The 23,585-nt window shown below is 40.8% G+C and overlaps 1 protein-coding gene and 1 non-coding gene across 2 annotated transcripts; one reads left to right on the top strand and one right to left on the bottom strand.

Moving 5' to 3' along the window:
- Window positions 1-1,647: 1,647 nt before the first annotated feature.
- Window positions 1,648-23,532, top strand: asns (asparagine synthetase). The gene is made up of 12 exons (XM_069681098.1): window positions 1,648-1,718; window positions 3,695-3,950; window positions 5,491-5,728; window positions 5,838-6,023; window positions 6,107-6,208; window positions 12,140-12,267; window positions 12,362-12,488; window positions 12,867-12,973; window positions 16,161-16,261; window positions 18,854-18,935; window positions 19,030-19,185; window positions 19,884-23,532. The coding sequence occupies exons 2-12, from the start codon at window positions 3,702-3,704 to the stop codon at window positions 20,091-20,093; spliced, it is 1,686 nt and encodes a 561-aa protein (XP_069537199.1). The 5' UTR covers window positions 1,648-1,718; window positions 3,695-3,701; the 3' UTR covers window positions 20,094-23,532.
- Window positions 13,830-13,901, bottom strand: trnae-uuc (transfer RNA glutamic acid (anticodon UUC)). Its single transcript has one exon. It is a non-coding gene; the product is annotated as a tRNA-Glu (tRNA).
- Window positions 23,533-23,585: the final 53 nt, after the last annotated feature.

A 23,585-nucleotide genomic window follows, 5' to 3' on the forward strand; every position in this document is an offset into this window, starting at 1 on the left:
AATTAGTTATTTGATGCTATGAAAAGGGGGTGTGACCTCATGATTGACAGCTCTGTTGTTCCGGAGGAGCGGCGAGAGGAGACGTAACTAACACTAACACTACAGTCATTGAACTTTCCATAAGCCTGAATATCTGCTTCAGACCGACACAAGAAGCTGTTCTGCTGCAGACTGCGCCCACCTGAGGGCTCCAACACGGCAAGTCCACAAGGTAAAGGTGTGTTTTGGGGAGAGGAAGGGGCGGGACGTCAATAGTGGCTCCACCAGCCGAGCTCTACTGCACACACTCTGGATACAAATGAGCAATATGGCAGCACCTGCTACAGGGGTTTTTAGCTTTACTGTACAGTGAGAGGAGATGGAGACGGCCATCCATCTTTATATACAGTCATGACTTGGGAACAGAGCGCTGCAGGAGCCGTGTTTGTCCACAGCTGTCAATCATGAGGTTCAGCCCCTTTTTATAGCATTAAATAACTAGCCTAATTAAAAGTAAACGTCAGAAAAATGAACACTTGGACATAAATCAGCATGATAAGAACTATAATGACAGAAACCATGTTTGAGAAAAATGGTATTTGACATGTATTTGGATTTTAGAGTTTGTCCCATCTGTTAAACTCAAAGTAGCAACTAATGAGGTCAGCCATAGACTTGAAATAAAGTCTCAACATGTAGGACAAAGTGGGAATAATGTGTGAACTTGCATTTATTAGTTGAATTTATACATGTATCTGAATGTAGATGTGTGTCTGATCTAAATCGTTTTTCTCTCAAGCATATTTTCTTCCTCTGTTATTATTAAATAATTGGATGACATAAGACAATTAAACTTAATTGAATAAAATAATAATTTCCGGTCACATGGGTCAAAAGGCACAAGTTTAAGGTTAATATAGCAGCTTCGTCTACATCAAATATATTTTGTCTGTACATGAAGCGATGATCTTTTTGCAGGTGATGCAACAGCACCCATCGTGACAGGCGGAAGTAAGGTTGCACTGCCACCATCAAGTTTGCAAAGTTTAACTCATAATCTGTGGATGTGCCCTTCAAAATAAGACGTTTTCAAGCTTTTTGGAATACAAATTAAAAGTGTGGCTAGCTAGACGAAATACAAGAAAACGATGTCCATAAGACAAACTCCTTACAACTGTTTATTTACACTTATGGGAGTGCCAATACATTGTAAAAAATAAGGGGGAAAAAGTGGAAATATAAAGAGAAAAAAAACAACCAAACATAATAAAGGTGAAAATATTAAGACAGAAAAACGAATAATTATATGCCTTTTCATTTATGATCACATTTATTTTTTGCTAATGCATATATTTCAAAATATACATTTATTAAGCTTGTGCTCTAATAGTATAATCATATTTTCCCTATGTAATTTTGTAGATATTTTACACGCTTAATGTTATTTGCCATTGTATAATGGCATTTCTTTTTATTCCTTATTCTTTTCACTATTACTTTTGCTATTATATACCATTAATATAATAATTAATGTTACTTTTAGCTTCGTAAATGTTGCTTTTCGCTCAAGAGCACAAAGCTCCTAGCTCTTATTTTGAAGACGCTAACACAGATTTCCGGTCACATAGTAATTGTGAAAGCTAACGGCCGGCTATCAGAGCAGTTGCATCAGTGCGGACGCTGAGTAAGGCTATAACTGTCTCATACATAATTATTACAGGAACCTATTGCAGAACCGGGTAAGTTACGAAGCTTTGACTAAATCTCTGTGCTGTTCTTCTGTTTACTTTGTCGTTGCCTGGAAAGAAGTACTGACTTTCATAGTGAGTTTTAAAGCGAATGCTGCTTCAGAAACTCCTCGATTTTGGATTTACCTAAAATTGTTTATCATTTTAAAGTATATATACACATGGATAGCTTGCTATTTAAATGAGTGTGGTGTTTTTGCCAATTCGGCGTGTGCAGGAGCCACTATGCAGCATCTCTTTCAGAGAAATCTTAGCAATATATTGAACTCACATGGCCAACGTTAACGTTAACCGTCACCCATCCCGGCGTGGAACACGATGAGCTGGAAGAAGATGGTGGGATGATCCAGTTTCATATTTTATAAAAAAATATGTACAGCTTGACCTGTGCCAAATAGAACAACATCAGGCAACAAGTAATGTGACCTGTGTAATAAACTTGTTTGCTTTTTAAATTTTGCCAACAGATGGAAAACTACTTCATTGGTAAAATTTTAAATGGGGTTCGGAGTCTATTTGACACTTAGAGCAGCTACGCTAGCTTAATAAAAGGACTGCACATGGAAAGCCGGTGTAACCACGCATGTGAGCGGTCTACATTTTTAGGTGTTGTCTCACCTTTAGCATTTCTCTGTCATAGTAAAACGAATACTCAAGTGTTTATTTATTAAATGAATATCAATAGCGAAGTTGAACTTGGTAAATGATTATTTAAAGGAAAAGGATAGACATGTTTGATTTTTTTCTATGAACGAAAGAAGAAAGAAGTGTTCAGAAGCTCAAGAATCAGTTATTATTTACAGTTTATCCACCATGTTACTTCCGTGTTTATGCACAATTCAAAGACGCATTATCTGTGCAATTTTGCGTGTCACGCCAAGTTCGATGCTGCGTTCACTGATAGTGGGAATTTCTTATGAGTTTGGCGCCAGTTGAACATGAGAGTTTTCCCAGGTTGGCTTATGTGACGGTGAAGTAACCCCGTGTTACTGCATTACTTGGGGCCCCTTTTCTTCCTCAGACGCCAAAGGGGCTGAGCATAGCTTCAGGGCTTGTAAAGAGTCATTGTGGTGCTGGGAAACAAATCCTCCATTAAACTGTCAGAAGGGACAGGGTGCCTCTGGAGAGTAGAGTTGTTCTTTGTATACATCATGTGTAATGGAGCCTCATTAACTTACCAACTGTTGAACAGGTGAACCTAAGGTCTAAGTTACTAGTACAAAACGTTTTGAGTAACTTAAGTAGATTGATTCATCTGGCAGACCAAAAAAAGGCTGCAATGCGATACATAGCTCTGTTCAAAGCCACCAAACTCCATTGTCAAAAAAGGAATGTTGTCCCTTGCACAACATGGGAGTTGCTTTTCATCAGCTACCTTTATCTGTTTATTTTGTGTTGGTAGGTATAACACAAACATTCTGTTGGATCTAATCTATTAAGTCAAGCAATAACTCAAACAAACCCATCAATGTAGCAGAACAGCTTCACTCGTTTGCTGAAAGGTAAAATTACTTATTTTGTCAATGGAATCTGGAGGGAACAAAATCTAGTCAGAAACAGCTGTTTCTGTTTTTTAAAAAGGATCTTGCCCCAACCAAAAGGTCTTTATGTTAAGGTGTCTGCTCTGTAATGGTGTCAGAAACTTTGAAGTACAATTTGAAACTTTTCAAGGGCAAAACAAAACACAAACAAGTTGATCTTGGGCATTTGTCTGCTGGGCTTTTATTGCGGTCATTATGGACCTTTTAGTGGCTGCCAGCTGAAGCAGCTCTGGAGTAAAGCCAAATTTATTTGCACCTGTTAGTTATTTAGACGCAAAGACACATGAACCAGGGCCAAGGTTTGAAAATGCTGGAATAACCCTTTGATATTTAATCAGTTTTAACGCAAACCAATAGTTTTCTTTGTATACTTATAAACTGCATTCTAATCAACATGTGTACTCTTTTTCCTTACATCTCCCTCAGTGGTAAAATGTGCGGGATCTGGGCTTTGTTTGGCAGCGATGAGTGCCTGTCAGTTCAGTGCACAAGTGCCATGAAGATCGCTCACAGGGGCCCCGATGCCTTCCGCTTTGAAAACGTCAACGGCTTCACCAACTGCTGCTTCGGCTTCCACCGGCTGGCCATTGTGGACCAGCTGTATGGCATGCAGCCCCTACGCATCAAGAAGTTTCCCTACTTGTGGCTCTGCTACAACGGAGAGATTTACAACCATCAAACGGTAAGAAGAGAGAGCTTCTTGGGGTTTAAATTAACCACTTATATCTCAGCAAGTTTTTTTGTGCCTACGTGCTGGCGTCAGTAGATTTTTCATGATTTAAGACCAACATCATTCAATTACTTGTTCCTTCCAGCTTGTCCAGTTTGCTCTGTTTTTGCGAAAAGCGTAAAAAGTAAACAAGCAAACGTTTGCTGGTTCCAGCTTTTTAAAAGTGAGGAATTTGCTTCTTTTGTTTTTCTTTACTTCTGTAATCAAAGAGTCTTTCTGTCTTTGACTGTTGGCTGTACAAAAGAGGCCATTTAAAGACATCAGTTTGGCACTGGGAAACTGAATTTTTAGTCGATTAATCGTGAAAATAATTGATAGATTGATTAGTAATGAGAATAGGCTTTAGTTGCAGCCTTAGTTTTCAGTCTTATAGGGCTTTCCAGCCTGTATTTAGACTGAATGTTATGTGACCTCTCCTTGAATAGCCTTGCAGATAAAACCTGAGCTGCAAACATCTGCTTCAAATCTCACGGAGTTTGGGCAAACCTGGGTCAAACGGCAGTGGATTCTTCAGACCAAAAGAGAAACGATATTGTATGATGCAATGCAATTACACACAAAGTCAATGCAAATGTGCAAATAGACGTGAATTACCACCGGATTTAAGGAATTGCTTCAGAGCGAAACTCATTCCAAAATAATAGGGGTGTGAATCTTTCAGTATCTCATGAATCAATTCGCTTTCGATTCTTAAGGTCACAATTCAAATCCAAATTCAAAATGGATTCTTGTTTAAACCGATTCCCGATTTACTCCAGTCTGCTGTGTGAAAGAAAGCCGCGGTGGTTCATTATTATATGACATTAAAGCAAAGTAAAATGTGTTAAAGATTATGCAGCTTTTATATTTGAGACAATAATGTAAATACACAGAGGCAAACTAAGACAAAAGAAGATTTATGTTTGCTTAACTAGCAAAAATAAAACATTGCTTAGTACTACTGGTACAAATAACTCTTCAATACTCCTATTTTGTATGTTTTTCAAAACAATCACACAGTACTGCTCGACAGCTCTTTGAGACATCGATTTTCAGCTTGTAAACGAAACTTGAGCTGCCAGCCGTCCGTGATGTAGTGAGCGACTGGGTGGCTCGAGAGGTCCACGCATCGCAGGTGAGAGCTATTCTGTGGCCGTTAGTCAAAGCTTCCCTCGTACACTGCCGACGCCGAGAGCTAGCTAACGTTAGCAGCATGACTGACTAGCCAGGACCGCCACACTCCTTGCTGGAACTTTGTGAAGCCGGAAAAGGTGCACGGCAGACAGTGCATGCAGCAGGTTTTCTGTGCACAAACTGGCTGCTTCAGAATTGCAGAAATTAAGAATTACGATTCTGACATGTATCAATCTTTTTAACACCCCTCTCCAAAATAGTGGTAATGGTATTTTTTTTTAATTCTGTGATTTTTTTCAGTGATAGAGATGTACAAACTTTCATTAGAAGACTTCAGGGAAGCTAAATATGATATTCTATGTCTTCAATTTTCTCCCAGCTGAAGAAGCAGTTTGAGTTTGATTACCAGACCAAAGTGGACGGTGAGGTTCTGCTCCATCTGTACGACCGCTTTGGCATCCAGAAGATGGCCTCTCTCCTGGACGGTGTCTTTGCTTTTATTCTGCTGGACACAGCCAACAGAAAAGTCTTTCTGGGAAGAGATACGTACGGAGTCCGGCCTTTGTTCAAACTCCTCACAGACGACGGATTCCTCGCAGTCTGCTCAGAAGCTAAGGGTAACTGCATGTGTTATTACCCCTCACTCAATCTGGATCTTTTATGCTCGTGTGATAAATGTTTTATTGTTTCTAATCCCTACTTAACTTGTTGTAATTCTGTTTATAGGCCTTACAGACATTACTCATGCGATGGCCACCCCTGCCAACATCGACCCCTTCCTCCCCGGGCACTTTGAGGCCTTTGATTTGAAGCAGAATGGCAAAGTTCAGTCTGTCCAGATGGAGCAGTTTCATTGCTGCACAAAGGAGCCGGCTCATGCAGTGTATGACACTGTGGAGAGACTGGCTACAAGTAAGAAACTGTTCATTGTTTACAAGCCTTTATTTAGTAATTAGCATTTTGTATTTCTTATATCACATCTGATGTCCCCGCAGGTTTTGATGAGGAAAAGGTGAAAAGCAACATCAGAATGCTGTTTGAGAACGCCGTGCGGAAAAGACTCATGTCTCACAGGAGAATAGGTTGTCTTCTGTCAGGTAATCTGCAGTTTTCTATTTTCTATGATCCGTAACCGTGTCTGCTATGTTAAACATTTCATAGAAAGATGTAGTAATAAGGGTTGTCAAAATTTTAGATACCAGGTGTTTTAAAACGATACAATCTAATTATTTATGTTCGATAGCACCAAAAGGTACCGACGCTTTAAAAAAACAACAGATCTACAGTCAGATTTTAAACCAAAGCTCCAAAGCTGCAGTGAGCGAGAGAGAGAGAGAGAGCAGCTGTGGTCGAGCGACATAGACAGGAAGTGAAGAGAGCGCTGTTTATGTAAATAAAGCAGTGAAACGGAGAAATGGGACATTATTTTTTTCATTGTTTCACAGCGGTTAAACAACAAACTAACACGCCGACAACTCCGCACAACCTCGCAGGAAGATTCAGGGTTTAGTTTTTATAGGCCGAAGTCGACTGTGTGTCTGTCTGCTCCGCCCTCCGTCACACCTGGAGCTCTGATACAGCAACGACACAGCGAACTGTTCTCATTCACAGAACGACACATGAAGATGTTTTGTGAAGTCCCTTTCACGTCTCATAAAGATGCAAACGTGCAGACAGACAGATAGCAGAGCAGAGAGACAGTCATGTTATCATGTAGGCCCCACCTGCAGACTGTTGGCTGAGCAATGGACGTCCAGAGATGTCTCAAACACAGCAGAATAATAAGAAGAATAGAAACACAGCTGAAGGGCAGATCCTCTGCAGACACAGACACCAGCTCACACTTCTCCTGGATGATCAGTAATGATTAAGAGGGAATATTTGAATATGAGAAATCCTGCTCATTAAGCCTTTCATTACTATTAACAGTCTGTCAAATGAGCTGGTCTGTGTTTACTGACCTTTTCTGTACCAGCACTGTGTGCACTATTTTTGTTGCCGTGGTTTCCAAACAGGTATCGAGTATTGTTTTTTTTTAGTATTGTATTGAAGTTTGAAATTCTGGTATTGTGACAAGCCTCATAGGTATTCATAAAACATGTAATGAAAACCCTCCCCATGAAAATATTATTGTCTCAGGTGAAAAGTTTCTCACATACAGTAAGTCAATCAAAACATGCACTTCTAGTGTATTTACCTTAGATTCAAACTTACAAAGCTTTTATCTATCAGAATATTTTTATTAAATTAAATCAGGTTTTAAGAAAACAACTAAGCACAGAAACATCTTAAAAGAAGTAGATTATCTTACTGACATCAAGCAACATTTTGAAGCCCTTTTCATTGATCTTTAAAAGGCTTTAAAAGGAAATTCTGAGGCAAAGACTGATCAGTGTGGACTATCAAGAAAACAGTCTATTGATGCAAAACATATGTAACCCTGCAGGTCTTATTGCACGCAGGCAGAAAGTATCACTTCTAGCTCCAATAGCGTGCCACAGGGATCCATCCCGGGACCATTACTATTCATTTGATATCAAAAGTCTCTCAACACAAATCTCCACTTTTATGCCGATGATACAGTGATATACTGCTCTGCCCCTACACCAACAAATGGTCTTTGCAAGCTACAACTCAATACAAACTCTTAGCCACTCAATACAATACACTTCCCAGCCATCACCACTTTTTAATGCTGTGTTAATTCTGTCTGCATCTCTTCAGATAACATAAGACAAGATCTCTTATGTCTTATCTAAGCCTCACATTCAGTAACTGGTATAAAACAAGTTGTTTCATGTCTGAAGCTGTGTTATGGTCTTGAGCTGTGAGAAATAAGGGTACACTGGAGTCTTCTAGGCAGGCAGGTTTGGTTACAGTTCCAAGCAGGAGACAGGAATGGCCAGGTACAAGTTCTGGCATGAGGTATTTGAAAGCTTTGAGCAATTAGTACAGAGTTGATGGAAATTAAAACAATGAAAGTGAGGATGATTATGCAGGTAAAGGGGTTATTTCAGGTAGGAAGAGTGGCTGGATTAGAGAATTAGTGACTGGAACAGGAGACAGAATGGAAATTAATGGGTTTTGCGGAGTGGGATGGCTGGGGAAGGAACGGAGACTTGGGTTTTGGATTGTGGTAATAAACCCCGCCTGCCACTTGGCCTCAGAAAATCTCTGTCTTCAGACAAAGACTTTATGTAAGCAGTGGATTATTCATTGGCTTAATTTATTAAACCAAATGCCTAAGTGCCTTAAATCTGCCATCTTTAACATCATCCCCGAAGCTTTATTACATGGAAGCCTACCAGAAACAGACACTACATCTCCATTAATTTATTACCTCAGTAAACATTTTCCTCGTGTGCTTTTGTTCTCCATTGCTATTTTTAAGTCTTATTTTTTAAGGCTTATTTTGAAAATTGAAGTCCTGTTTGAGAGTAAAATGGATGATACAGTAGGGTCTGGCTTCCTATTGGTTGACACGACAATTCCACTACAGGGGAGACTTGATGTTCTCTGCAATTAGGTGGAAAAAAACATGTGCCTAATACATCGGTATTGCAATCGGCAAAAAGGGTTGGAAAATATCGGCATATCGGATATCGGCAAAAAATCCAATATCGTGCATCCCTGATTTCACTCCATCCTGTACCTGTCGCGAGAAGCAGGATTGGACTGTTTGGATTATTGGCATATAGGTAGATATTTTTGACTAGCTATCCTTTTTAAAGTAATAATCTCGAAGATTTTCATTTCAATCAATGTCTGAGGGTTAGCAGAGCTAAGCAGCTGCTTTTCCCTTTTCTGTAAATGTTGAGAGTAAACAGTAATCCACTATGGCCGAACAAACAAAGAAAAGATGGATGACTACAGATACAACTTGAAAAATAAGTGAAAATCCAAAGAAAAAGAAACAAACTCGATGCTCAGATGAAGCAAACAGTCTGAAAAGGAAAGCGACCGCCAGCGAGGAAAATCAAGAGTTATAACCGTGATAAAGGGAGCCAACTGTGGACGTCTGGTTAAATTGGGAAGTGTGCTGTCATGACCCGGGTCAAAGACTTGGTATTTTCTATTTTTATTTAAAAATGTGTCATCTCATCTGATGCTTGTCATCCGTTCCTCCACCTCCACTTCAATTTCATAATGCTCATTGATTTTCAACAACTGCTCTTTAGTGCACCTGTCCAAGAACTCCTCTGATGGAGCTTTAACAAAATCAGCCACGTCAGCCATACTCCAACACAGCAGCTCAAATCAAAAATCAATATTTAACTCTGCATCCTCGCCAATAATTAAATGGTTTAACCACGCCAAACTCCAAGCCTCGTCTTGCTGCACAAATTCAAAGAGGAAGAAAAGAGAAAAAACTGAACACACCGATCCCTGACTACCTAAACACAGTCCTTACCTAAGCCTATCTTAAAGGCCCTGGAAACTCGGCCTGAAAAACAAAGATGCATAAATGATATCAGAGCTGAGTGTGTCATGAAGCATCCACAAAAATCTGAGTGAAAATAAACGTTCAGAACCACGAGAAAATCTTCTTGAAAACGGCTCATTTGGCTGTTCAGACTATTTCTCAGGACTGTGTAGGCGTGGCAGATCCCGTGCTGATTGACACCTGCCGGGGTCCGCATGTCTGCGTTCTCATGGCAACTGTCAACACAACAATGGCGCATGGGAAAGCAGCGTTTCCTCTAGGATTTGTTTCAGCAGCAGGGTAGAGGGTTTGTTGTGCTACCCAGCTATGCGCGCATGTGCACCTCACATCAAAACTATTGCTGTCAGGTGATTAAAAAAATGAATCTCATTAATTACAGGCTTTGTAGTTAATTGATTTCAATTAATCTCATATATCAATGATTTCTGTGAGAAGCACATCACATGTAGACTGACCCTCTTTCTAGATGGTTATTTCTTACTTCCACACTCCACACTAGTTCTCTCTTCTTCACCTCATTAAGTTTTAATTCACAAACTGCTTTAAGCCTGACAGCCAAATAGGCAGGCAGGCAGGTTTTTGTGCAGGTAGACAAGCATGCTCAGGAACAGGTTCTTAAATGAATGCAGGCACATGAGGTACTTGGCAACCGACCGCGAAGAGTAGGTGAAAGGGCTGGTTGAGTGTCTGAAGGGCCGATTAGTAATATGGATACAGGTGGGCAGGGACCTCCAGGTGATTAACTTAGTAGTTCTAAACCACAAACTCCAATATTTAGATCCAGTAAACATGTGAGCGCTCCCCAACCACAACAGCCCACCCGTTGCTGCCTTTCTAACCACAGTTGCATGTCGAAGCAACTAGTGCGCCAGGTGAGCTAATGTACAACATACCAATTAACCTGCAACATGCTGGTGCTAGTCAGTCACCAAAGCCCAGTAGCTTGCAGGCTCTCTGAATGGCAGTTAGCAATCTTGCAAGCTTTGCTGCTATCCAGACAGTAAGTTGATGCAGTAAAATTTAGATTTATTTTAACCGTCAACTCTGACTGTTTTTTTTTGTTTTTAGTATAGTGTAAGTATAAAAGTTAGGGATGTATGAAAAATATAGATACATTTAAGCTTTTTTCTGTGATACTGTATTTGTTCTGAGAAAGACGATCTACTTTGGATTAATAGTTCACATGCAAAAATGTTTTTTTTTACTGATAAGGGCAAATTTAAAGTCCACAAATACAGATTTCACCATTCTGATTGCGTGTAAATATTAACAGTTACTCAGATTAATTGCATAAAGTGTTCTCTACACTATCACAGTTTTTCTAAAATCCGAGGTTTTTTTTAAATGTATTGAATTGTAACCCTTGTACAGTAACATGCATCATATAGCCAGATTCTTGTTGATACAGCCCTCTTAGAATAAAGAGGTAAGTCCATTTTGGCTTCTCAAAGTCCCTCTATTCACTCAAAGGTCATCACTTAAGTAGGGTTATCATTATACCAGATTTTTCCAACTTCCATACGATACTAATTAAAACAATTCTCACTGCCTCTTTCAATCAATGTCCTCGACCCCCAAAATGGGGCAGTCTTCTTGTTTTTAATAAGTGCTGGAAGGATCTCCATCCTCAGTGACACATTATGCGTCGGGCCCGGGTAGTTGCAGCCCAGCTCTCCTTCTTCACTTTGGACCGGCATCACTGTTATGACGCGATGCATGTCACTTTAATCTGATTGGCCTGTTTCTTTCTAGCTCGCAATATCCGTAAATAAATAATTTAATCAGTAACAAATGGATGTACAAACATAGCAAATCACTTTATTTAAAACTGACAATCTCAAAGATTTCAGTTTCGCTCTCTTGGGCGCCCCATAATGGCGTTATAAGGGGATTAAGGGAGGACACTTCCCAATTTAACCAGACATCCACGGTTGGCTCTCTTTGTCCTGGTTATAACTCCTGATTTTCCTGTCTGACGGTCGCTTTCCTGTTTGGACTGTTTGCTTCATCTGAGTGTCGAATTTGTTTCTTTTTCTTTGGATTTTCACTTATTTTTGAAGTTGTATCTGTAGTCATCCATCTTTTCTTTGTTTGTTCAGCGTTAGGGTTAGTTCTGGCAGTAGACCGTTAGGCAGTGGTTTGATTCAGCACCTTCATGCAATTCTTAGAGAGGTGTGGCCGTGTCAATTACCTTCTTTGCTTTGTCGTGCAACCGACACCTCTCTTCTCTCTCTGAAGCTTGCGGCAGCTTTGGGTTAACAATCTCCCTTTTGTCCCTTTCTTTCGCTAGTGGCCAATGGTGAAAATTGTGATGTGAAACTTTCATACATTTAACTCCATTTGAAAGGTCGTCCAGATTTTACTCTGTCGCCTTGAGAGACTTCTCACAGTTACAAACGCTGGTGTTAGCGCCCTACGGACAACTGACTGATAATTAAAGAGCTAACTGCACATGTTCCCTCGTGGAGCCCAGTTATTTTGTCATGTTGTCGTCCGATTAGCCAGAATTTAGTTATTTATTTGAAAACATTGTTAAAGAAACAGGTTTGGATTGATGTAGTTTGTGTTGATGATCCTCCCTCAGGTGGTCTGGACTCCAGCCTGGTTGCTGCTACTCTGGTGAAGCTGGCCAAAGAGGAGAAGCTGCAGTATCCTATTCAGACGTTTTCAATCGGGTCGGAAGGCAGTCCAGACATCATTGCTGCTCGCAAGGTCAGTTCTTTGGAGTACGTTTCACCTGGCAGCGACATTAAAGATCGTGATTTTTGTGATTTGTTCTTATGGTGAGTTTGTTTGTGTTTGTCAGGTTGCAGCTCACATCAGCAGTGAACACCACGAGGTGTCTTTCACTGCTGAGAAAGGCATCGAAGCCGTGGAGGAAGTCATCTTCCACCTTGAAACATATGACACAACCACCATACGTGCCTCTGTCGGTGAGTTAGCGTGTGGCATGCCTGGAAGACAAAATCTAAGAAATGAACTGATGGATTTTCTGTCCATCAGTGAAAGTTTGAACGCCTAAATTTTCTGCTCACTGACGTGTTGAAAATGTGTCTGCTGCATCGTTGCATTCCTTTCCTCCTGACTGGCTGCTTTGAATCACTGGAATCCAGTGGAGTTAGTTTAATGCTCAGAGGTCAGTGAAGGCAACGTTGGACATTTACTGCGCCATAACCCATCACTGCATCCTCATAAAAACGATTGACAGTGATGTATAAGGATATGCTTTTTTATGTCTTTCAAAGTAATTTTAATATAATAATTCTTTGGACACCTTTATTTAGTTCTTCTCTCTGTGTGTTTCACTGCAGGGATGTACCTGGTGTCAAAGTACATCAGGGAGAAGTCGGACAGTGTGGTGATCTTCTCTGGAGAGGGAGCCGATGAGCTGACTCAGGGATACATTTACTTCCACAAGGCAAGTCCTCCAGAAATCAAAGACATACTACTACTACTTATACTACTACACATACAGGTTTGAGTAATGGGGGGTTTTTTTGTTGGTGTGTGAAAGGCAAACATTTTATGAGTCCAGCAGCAGAAGAAGAAACACTATGGTCTAGCTCAGGGGTCTCCGACAGGTAGCTCGCGGCCTGGATTTTAGTAGCTCGCCAAGAGGTTCAGAGACGAAAATCTGACGGCAATAAATGCACCTTGAAAGCCTCTTCCCACTTCAGTTCGATCAAACACACCGATGTCCCGCCCCCTCCAATACAAAATAATAGGATAGGCCAATCAGCTGTCAATAAATAAACGGTGATGCTCCTGGCAAGTTTGTCAATATCTGAACCGAACCAATCACAGCAATGCTGCAGCGACCTCCATCGACAGCTCAGGTCAGTCATGCTGTACGCTAGTTGAGCTTAAGTGAGCAGTTCGGTGCTGTTAGCCTGTTTAGCCACATTTATGATGGACAGTGAAGGTGGCCACGCCAAGAAAAAGCAGAATACATACTACAGTGTGCCTCATCTGTGGTAACAACGTTTCAGTGGACAGAAGGATCCACACGGGGCGCCACCAGCAGTTACAGTGATGTCATGCAAGTAGCTCTTGGTCACTTTCATTTTTACAAAGTAGCTCTCAGATAAAAAAAGACTGGCGACCCCTGATCCAGCTGAATTCAGACACAGGGCTGTCTGAGGCAAATTATGTTGTAAATTTGATTTCTTTTTGGGGTTCCACAAGGAAACTACAGTAAAAGTTTAGAGACCGCGCCTGTAAGATAGGATGATCCTTTATTGATCCCCAGGGGGGAAATTCGGGGAAAACAGCAGTTCCCATACCGGGAGTCGAACCCAGGCCGCCTGGGTGAAAACCAGGAATCCTAACCGCTAGACCATATGGGACAATAGTTCACCAGTACAGCAGCAGCGAGTAAACAAACTAGTAAGATAAAAACACAGAGTAAGTAACGATATGTGGAGCCATGTGACCATACACTCAAAGTGAGGAGGCTTCAGGCATGCAGGAAAGCAGAGTCACTGAACAGACGCTGACTTAGTGACCTTTAACACATCACAGAGAATGATGTCTGCAATGCTGAACTGCTGCAGCCTGCGTCTTTCTACACGACTTTAACCCTTATACAAAAAGGCCATGAAAATAGATTGATTTTTTCATGCCTTTTGTAAGTGTTATTTAGATTTACTTTATAGTGAAAAAAAGTGAAGCTCAACTGCAGATAACCAAATTACCTGACTGTTTGTCATATCAAAGGATGGTTTCAGGTGTCTGTTATAAAGTTTCAGGGTTGGGCTTATCAGAACCATATATTGTAAGCAGAGAGAGTAGACACTTCAGAATAAAAGCTTTGTGTTTAAACGAGGAGAGTCTCTCCACAGAAATGCCAGATTGGGCTTTTACTTTGAAAAGCGTTAACATACTTGTATGTACAGATATAGACATTAATACTGCTGATACGAGGTCAGTATGACTCAAACATCATTTTCAGGGAGGGACTACTTTGTTAGTCTTTCAAGCCCTGTGCAATCGTTTTTAATGATATCATTTAACTGGATCACACACAGCTGGTGAGCTTGGTAAGCGACAGCTTGGCTTGCATCTCCCGAAAGCACCGCCGAAGAGAAAAGCACCGATTATTAGCCTCTGTGATTAAAACCAGTAAAACATTAAAATAAGGAGTTTGTTTGTTTTGGATCGGATGAGACCTCTTCAGTTTAAAAGAAACTTTTGAATGACTGACACTGAAGGAATCCTCACCTTCAAAGCAACCTAAAAGAAGGCTCAGCTCGCAGGCCGCTCTGATGTGCTCCGGCCTCACTGCAGGGAAAGAAATACTTTATGTAGACATATCTGAGAAATATCTCAAATAAACAACTTAGAACTGGATCTTTGAAAGTATTTTAAGTTTTTTTAAATTATATTGTATGTTATATTTTTTATTATTATTTTATTGCTGTGACATGTTTTTTGTGCCGCTTTACATTACAGTTTTTCTTGATTGCTTTGATGCAGCAGTCAACTCAAACTCCACATTTTCAAAACAGTTAACACACAGGCCGAAACAGTGGCACTCATGTCGAAATGACACATTTTGTTTGCAAAAGGCTCTAACCGTGCCAAAACATTTCAAATATGCAACAAAAGCTAATTTTGCCTTCAAACAACGCAACTTGCAAACAAGTGTATGAGCTCTTCCAATCAACCATTACACAGTGGACAACAAAACACAAAACACAGCACTCGCTGCTTGTCATTGTAGCCTATTACTGTACGTAGCTGTCATGCCAGTGACATTTGTTGTCAAATTTGCCTTCTTGCAAAGAATTGGATCCAGAATCAGAAATGCTTTGATGCACATTTTATTGATTCTTTTTTTCAAACTGTGGCTGAAAACTGAAATACTGTAAATATTACACAAAATACATGTAAACCAAAATAAAATCTATTAGAAGATAAGAAATTAAGAAAATAAAATTAAAATCTATTACAGTAAAGTATAAAAATCTATTACTGTAGAGCATAAGAAATAGCCACTATTGATACTCGTCTCATCTGCCTTAGACCTCTTCCATCCATGTTGGCAAAGAACAACACAGACGCTGCACCTTTGAAGGCCTGCAGACTGATTGCTAATTGAAGATTTGTGTGAAGGAGTGTCAAACAGGTGCTTCACTGATTTCATACTGATGTAGGTAGTTTCTAATAGTTAGGAACAGATGGTTTCTGTTTGGTTACCATCGCTAAAACAATGGAGTTTGGACTGCTTGAATGACATCCGTGTTAACTGTTCTGCAAAAGGGAAAATGTGTCAATCCAATGAGAAAGGGTTAACACATTTGCAAGAGGTGTCCTGTGCTCTGCTGAGACAGTGATGATGAAAACCGAGTGGATCCCAGTTTCTTTAAGCAGGTCAAAGCAATCAAGAAAAACTGTAACATCCAGATCAGACTTGTGTCCTGTTCAAGGTAAAACTGAAATGTTGCAGATGTTACAGATACAGGTACAGTGTGACCTTTAAAGGTGAAAGTGCAGAGCGTGCTGATACAAACATGCTATCAACATGTTAAATTCAGCAGGTGAATGCAAAAGGGGTGCATGTTAAATTAAATGTAGGTGCTGACGGAGCTGTGTTCCTCCTTCAGGCTCCAAACCCCAAAGCGGCTGCAGAGGACAGCGTTCGCCTGATGAAGGAGCTCTACCTGTTCGATGTCCTCCGAGCTGATCGCACCACTGCTGCACACGGGTAACACCTTTACGCTCCATAGGCAGAATAACACTGCGATGTGTCAAAGAAAACAAAACAGCACGTTAAGATCTCTGTGCGTTGTCCAGCAGAATATCAGAGGAAATTAAACGGCACTTCTCTATAAAAGAAGCTTGTTTCCCCTTTTTCTTGCCTTAATAAATGAAAAGGAGCTTCAGTCAAACTTTAATTAATAGCCCGGGCTTTAATGTGCATCAGGCTCTGAACTCTTGTGTTAGGGACGGGCGTCTTTACGAGACAGGCCTTTAATTATTTTCCTACAAAACTCGTTCACAGCAAAGTTAGAACAATTATAAACTTGTTGATTTAAACCAGTAAGAATGTTAAAGTGTACGAATAACTTAACTCGGACAAACTGCTGCACTGAAGGAAAGAGAGAGACAGACCCTGGTTAAAATAATCACTTACGAGTGCTGCTCAGACATGTGGCTCTGTGAAACACATCAGTGTATGATTTGTGTGTTGTTTACATATGGTATAGTGTAAAAATCTTACTGGGGCGCTGGTTTAGCTCAGTCTGTAGAGCAAGCGTCCCATATACAGCGGCCACAGTCCTCGACGCAGCAGCCGCAGGTTCGCCTCCCTCGACCCTTTGCTGCGTGCCACCCCCACTCTCTTCTCCCAATTTTTGCCCTCTCTTTTCAGCTGTTCTTAGGCCACAAATGTCCAAAAAATAATCTTAAAAAAAATGATTTAGAGACGGAGAAAAACTTTGTCATTGTTATTTTCGTCTAAAAAGCAGCACAAGCAGTGAAGTCCTCCCTGTCCCTCCTGTCGCTCACTGTGGTGGATGTTTCTTTAGCCTTTAATCTGATCATCATGCTGGACTTTGATATCTCGTGCTTGCATGCTGTGAATTCACACGCATATACAACCTTCTTCCTCCCATCAATTTGCATATCTGCTTTACCGTCTTTCTCAGGCAGAAGTTGAAGTTAAGCATTTTTTTGTTCCAAACATTGCAGCCACACCCAGCGTGTAAAAGGGACTTGCTGTTTATTAGAAGTTTTACGGTAGCTTGAGGTCTTTTTAATTATTTATTTGTTATTATTAAGTTTATTTTTCACCCCTATTTTCTCTTAGGTAACGGGTGTATTTTACATCAATATATTTCCTTTACTTTTAAAACTTGCAGAGATGAAAGAAATGAGTAATGCAGCATGAGAAAGAACATCAGACGTCCGGACTGATCCAGCTGAGCTACATTTCACTGTCACTGCCAACACGGTCTAAAATGGCTTTGATCAGCGTTTCAGTATTCAGAGCAGACGGTCATCTGTGAGCGCTCACACATTCCCCCTGGATACCCTGAAACCACAATCACCCTCCACAGAACAAATCCCTCTCCACCTCCTGCTTCATTCATGAGCATATTGTGTCCTGCCTTCATACCTCGTCTTTAAAGTAGAGTATGCCAGAAAACCAATTGCTCTTTCTGTTTTTTGGAGGTAATTGAGGTAATTAAATTAAAATGCTAATGGACTGAAATGAGGGCTAGTTAATAGTTTGCAGAAGCATTTGGGGATGTTAATTTTAAGCGTGATGAAAGGCCTGAGAGGTTTTTAATTAACCACTAAAAGTTAATACTTCATGAGAGGGAAAGGCATCAGCACTAATATTCATAATAAATTATACATGGAACGAGAACGAGCCGCAATATCTTCAGTAATGAAGAACATAAAAACTGTTTTTTCATTTAGTAAAGTATACGAATTAAAAACTAAAGTACCCCATAATAACCTCGGATTATTTGTCACAACTAGAGATGCTAATTAAGACTTATTTCTAACCGCTAGCTGACCCTCGTTAACCAATCATCAACTGTTAAGCGACAGGGTGTATTTTAGTATTATAGTACAAACAAAACAAGTCCAAATGTATGAAAGGTTATGTATCATATCACCTTTTTAATTGTGCTTTATTCTCCACCTTATTTTAGTTCAAAAGGACTTTAATGTGCTCACCTTGATTCCCTTCAGTTGTCCCTCTCTGCCGTAATGACATCCCGGCTCCCATCAGCGTCATCTGATGACGATTTAAATGCCGCGATTCGGTATCGCCCAAATACCAGGATTCGGTTTTAAATTTTTAACCTGCGGTCCCATTTTCACAGCAGCAGGTGAGTCGCGTGTGGACGAGGCTTGTCGTAAATGACGGTGTATAAAAACGATCCAAAACCAACATGCTTCTAAACGGCATCAACAGCAACCAGATGCATATAAAATCTTTTAAAATAGCGCCATAAAAAGGTCCGTGTTAAACATGAGACGTCGCACAAATCAATGCATTGTGTTTGAGCATATGCAGAGATTCTGCTCAGGACAGGTATGTGAGGGGAGATGACTTATGCTTCTACCACCTCAGAAATATTGCCAGGATAAGGTTAATGCTGACTGTAAATGGCACACAAACACCGAGGTGTAACATGGAAGGCAAAGTTTGTAGTCCTTCATAACTCATTATTATTTTTCATACTTACAGTAATAATCGGCCAAAATAAGTTATGTCCGTTATCGGTTAAATGGTTAATTATCAACATTCCTAAAGAAGATGTCCCTGTTTATCTTTCAGTCTGGAGCTGAGAGTGCCTTTCCTGGACCACAGATTGACAGCGTACTACCTCTCTTTGCCGGAGGACATGAGAACTCCTAAGGTCAGCTGATGTCTGAGCACACAAACCTGCATGTGTACACCTGTCCGTGATCTTTGCTTTGTAATAGTAGTGATGTGTGTTCCTGTGAACGCAGAATGAAGTGGAGAAGCATCTACTGAGAGACGCCTTCAAAGGTCTCAACCTGATCCCTGATGAGATCCTGTGGAGGCGTAAAGAGGCCTTCAGTGACGGTATCATGTCTTTGAAGAAGTCGTGGTACACCTGCCTGCAGGACCACCTCGAGTCTATGGTATGTGTCCATCACAAAGCATCAGAGGAATACTGATTTTTAAACATGAAACTGTGTTATCGGCTGGTGGAGCCGCACAGTAGACGTCCCGTCCTTCCTCCACCCAAAGCACACATTGACCTTGTGGCCTTGTTGTGTTGGAGCCCTCAGGTGTCCTTGGCGTGTTGGAGCCTCAGGTGGGCTCAGTCTGCAGCAGAACAGCTTCTTGTGTCGGTCTGAAGCAGATATTCACGCTGATGGAAAGTTCAATGACTGTAGTGTTAGTGTTAGTTACGTCTCCTCTCGCCGTTCCTCCTCTACTCTAGTACTTGGGAACAGAACACTGCAGGAGCCGGATTTGTCAACAGAGCTGTCAATCATGAGGCCACGCCCCCTTTTTACAGCATCAAATAACTAATTTCAAGTAAACTTGTCAGAAAAATGAACACTTGGACATAAATCAGCAGGATAAGAACTAACTATAATGACAGAAACCATGTTAGAGAAAAATGTATTTGATGTGTATTTTGATTTTATAGTTTGACTCATGTCCCATCTGTTAACATGGAGGAGGCGGGCTTTATGACCTATACTGCAGCCAGTCAGCAGGGGGCGATAGAGCGGGTTTGGCTCCCCTTTTAGGGAGCTGTGATGTCGTCCATCTTTTTTCTACAGTCTCTGCTCTCACAGTGTCTGACCTGCTTCCTGTCTTCTCTCAGGTGAACGATGACCAGATGGAGAAGGCTCATAAGACGTTCCCTCACAACCCTCCTCGCACCAAAGAGGCGTACTATTACAGACAGGTGTTTGAGAAGCACTTCCCCGGCCGGGCCGAGTGGATACCACATTACTGGATGCCCCGCTGGATCAACGCCACCGACCCCTCAGCCCGGACCCTGTCCATCTACAAACCTGATAAGGATGAATGAACAGCAGCTCTGTCAGTCAGTCAGGCCCAATGAACGCCTTCTACATGTGTCATACTTGGCTTTAACTTGACCTCAGATGAAAACTTATTGGGAATCGGTTGTCTTACCTTACAGGGAGTTTGTCACACTGTGATGGAGCTTGTCAGACTTAGATTTTCAGCCTTACTGTTTCCTTTAATGCACCGTTACAAAAACACATAAAACACTGAAGCTTTACTTCCTTACTCTTTCCGTATAGAGCGAGAGGAGATGCCTGATTAGACACAAAGTCGTCTGTGGGAGCCAAAAGCATCAACTTTTTTCAGACTTTTATTGGGCATCAAATCCCTCTTATACACATAAGGCTAATAAGGTTTAGATTATGGAAACAGAAGTACAACCAGCCCTGATAAGCAAATATTAGAGTTTGACTATAGACTGTATATAAGAAGTGGACGTAGCCACCATGATGTCACTAGTTTGTTTGGAGGGTACCGTTTGAAGCCTCAAGTATTCCTCTGTAAGCCTCAGAAGTTACCATATTTGGATGGTGAAGTTGGACATGCAGTGGTATGTTTCTATCCCTCAGGTTGCCATTGTAGCGACCTGTCAATCACAGGTAGCCCCGCCTTAAACCCTCCCCTGCTTTCTGTGTGACTCTAAATGGGAGCATCATTGACTAAATGAACATCATGCTGTGTTGAAAAAGACCATAAACTCGTTAGGAAAATGTTTACTGAGGGAATAAATCGTGAGAGAAGTAGGAGCATTTTCTCATAGACTTCTATATATTCATTACCATTACTGTTTCTTCTTGCTTGGCATTAGAAAGGCGTCACTTTCCAGACCCAGCAGCTACGTCCACTTCTTAAAGACAGTCTATGAGCCTCTCTGACATGTTACATGTGTGTTTATTCCATTATCTGATATTTACCATGTACTATTCTTAGTCTTATTTGGCGCAATTTAAATAATAATAATATTAATGCTTTTATCTTCTCCAGATTCTGTTACAGTACTTGTACGTTAAGCGTTCAAAGCCCACGTTCAAACCAAGTATCGTCAAGATGTCCTGTTTGCTTTGTGCTTCGAAACTAAGGAATGAAACTAAGCTTTTCCTTTAGTCTGCCTCTTCTACATCCATGTGCAACAAACTGTAAACACAGAGTTAGCCAACTCCCTGACTATTCCTAACAATGTTGAACAGAGGGCGGAGCCATCAATTCTGATGCATTCAATGAAGTCGGGAAATCTAAACGCTAAACGGCTTTCGGGGCACAGCATCAAGGGAATTTGTCTCAATTTGAATTTTAGATCTAGAGCAGATTGTTAGCTGTTAGCATGCAGAGTCTGTTTATAGAGATTATTAAGAAGCTAAATCGTTCTCCGATCGCGCCGATGGGAGCCGGGATGTTGTTGCGGTGGATTACGTTCCGCCTGCTTTTGCTCAGACTGTTTATCCTGCAGACACCGCAGCCTGCTGATACGTGATTGGTCAATACTACTTGGACTACAAGCGTACAACAAATGGAAATCAGAACACGTCCCGTACAAGAATCCGCTTGGGCCCCTACAGTAAATTATACAGTATGCATTAAGCACATACCAAACATTGTCATGCATGTGCCATGTGCTGTTATCGTGCAGCAGTAGCCACAGTAACCTGCGTGCAACCCAAAAGAATTAGCTCAGCATAAAAGCTTTTGGGATGCATCATTCTGTTTGAACAAAGTCTGACAAACTCCATCAAAGTCTGACAGCAGATTTCATACTTAGTGAATGTTAGAGTTGGACTGTGTCAGGTCTACATCCATAAATCAGTCTTATCCAGATCATGTGACCAAGCATAGGTTCATCACTGCTGGTTGGATTCATTATTGTTTAACAGCTTCATACTGGTCATTCAACCTGTCTGCATTAGATATTTTAAAAAGGTTCTTCTCGTATGTTTCGTGTTGGTTTCACCTCCGACAGATGATTCAGAGCTGCTAACACCAAAAAGGCTGCTCCAGCCTGTTGACGTGTTTATTATGCAAGTAGTGTGAAGGACATGTTTACAGTTCCTCGTGGACAGAGGTGACTCATCCGTGTGAATGTTATCAGTGAAACTTTTCACGCTGATTAATCTCTGCTGGTTTTCAGTCAGAGTTTGGTCTTTGGTTCGGACAGGCTATGCAAACAGATTTTTGTGATGAGTTTGTGTTACATAAGGAAGAAAGGAAGGGACGGGGACATGATATGATTAAATCTGTCAACATTTAGGCTGTTACATCAACGTGAAGAAGGTCAGTAAATAATAATTCAAACTATCATCATGATTAAATTTAATTCTAACACATCAGAATATTGTATCCATTCTGTATGACCGCCTCTTATTCAGGTGTTGTGATATTAAAGTCATCTGCTGACAAAAAATACCTGATGATATAATACAATTCAGTAACCATTAGAGGGGCATTCCAGTATTTAGACCTTCAACTTTTGGGGTTTAAATGACTAAAAGATACTAAAACTTTGGGAATTACGCTTCAGCCCGCAGCTGTGAAACAGGCTGTAATTACTGCAACACCTTTGAGCAACAGCGCTTGCTTAATGTGCTTGTTGTTGCAGGTGGCTCAGATTCTTATTTGAAATGTCTGAAAGGATCAGAGAGAGAAACTGGTCCAAGAAATAGCAAAACAAAACAGACAAACTAGCGAAGACCAGAAACTCTCTTCTCCTGTGAGGTAAAATTGCTGTTTTTATCAATGGAGTCTGGTGGCTTTGAAGAGGGAGATGTACGAACTTTTAAAAGCAACAACAAAAAGGTTTATCTCTGTAGGGATCCACCAGACTCCATTAACAAAAACTGTAATTTTACCTCACAGAACACAGGAGTTACCTGTCTACCGCTGCCTCGATCAGTGGGTTTTTTGTGTGACACGTGTTGGATCGGAACCATTGAAAACACCTAAGTCACACAACAACATAAACAAACTACCTGATCAAGGCAGTGGCGGACCAACAACTCCTGTGTTCTGTGAGGTAAAATTACAGTTTTTGTCAATGGAGTCTGGTGGCTTTGAAGATAACGATGTTACGGCTGTTTCTGGTTTTAAAAAGGCCTTTTCTTTGACGAAACTTTGACTTTCTGTAATATTGTTAGACACTTGCATAACAGTCTGAGTCAGTGGAAAAAACAAGAACTTTTAGTGGATGGACTTTGATCGGGGGCATTGACCTCCGAGGTTTCATTGCTGCTGGTTGAAGCGATCTCAAGGAGCAATTCCCAATCTTTTCGTTCCAATTTATTCCCAAAATATGTCCAAAAAAATCTGGTTTAAGAAATACCAGAAACCATTATAAGTTCTGTAATTGTGTTTACCTCCTAATATTTTCATCCTGCATTATTTGTTTTCTTCTTATTGTTCTGGTTTTGTTGTAACTGCTGCTAGAATAAATCCCCCTTTTGCCCCTTAAATGTGCTGTTTTCAGTGTGTGCATCATGTAGTACCAATGTTGTCCACCAGAGGG

This window comes from Semicossyphus pulcher, unplaced genomic scaffold, assembly GCF_022749685.1.
Source record: "Semicossyphus pulcher isolate SPU_LCO1_2020_fin unplaced genomic scaffold, fSemPul1.0.p SCAF_5, whole genome shotgun sequence".
Taxonomy (NCBI): Eukaryota; Metazoa; Chordata; class Actinopteri; order Labriformes; family Labridae; genus Semicossyphus; species Semicossyphus pulcher.

What these genes read in the sequence shown, in the direction of transcription:
- asns (XM_069681098.1), top strand. Translation starts at nt 3,702, where the DNA reads ATGTGCGGGATCTGGGCTTTGTTTGGCAGCGATGAGTGCCTGTCAGTT. An exon ending in AGTCTGCTCAGAAGCTAAGG is followed by an intron (nt 5,729 to 5,837) that starts GTAACTGCATGT and finishes TTCTGTTTATAG; the next exon opens with GCCTTACAGACATTACTCAT. An exon ending in AGGACATGAGAACTCCTAAG is followed by an intron (nt 18,936 to 19,029) that starts GTCAGCTGATGT and finishes CTGTGAACGCAG; the next exon opens with AATGAAGTGGAGAAGCATCT.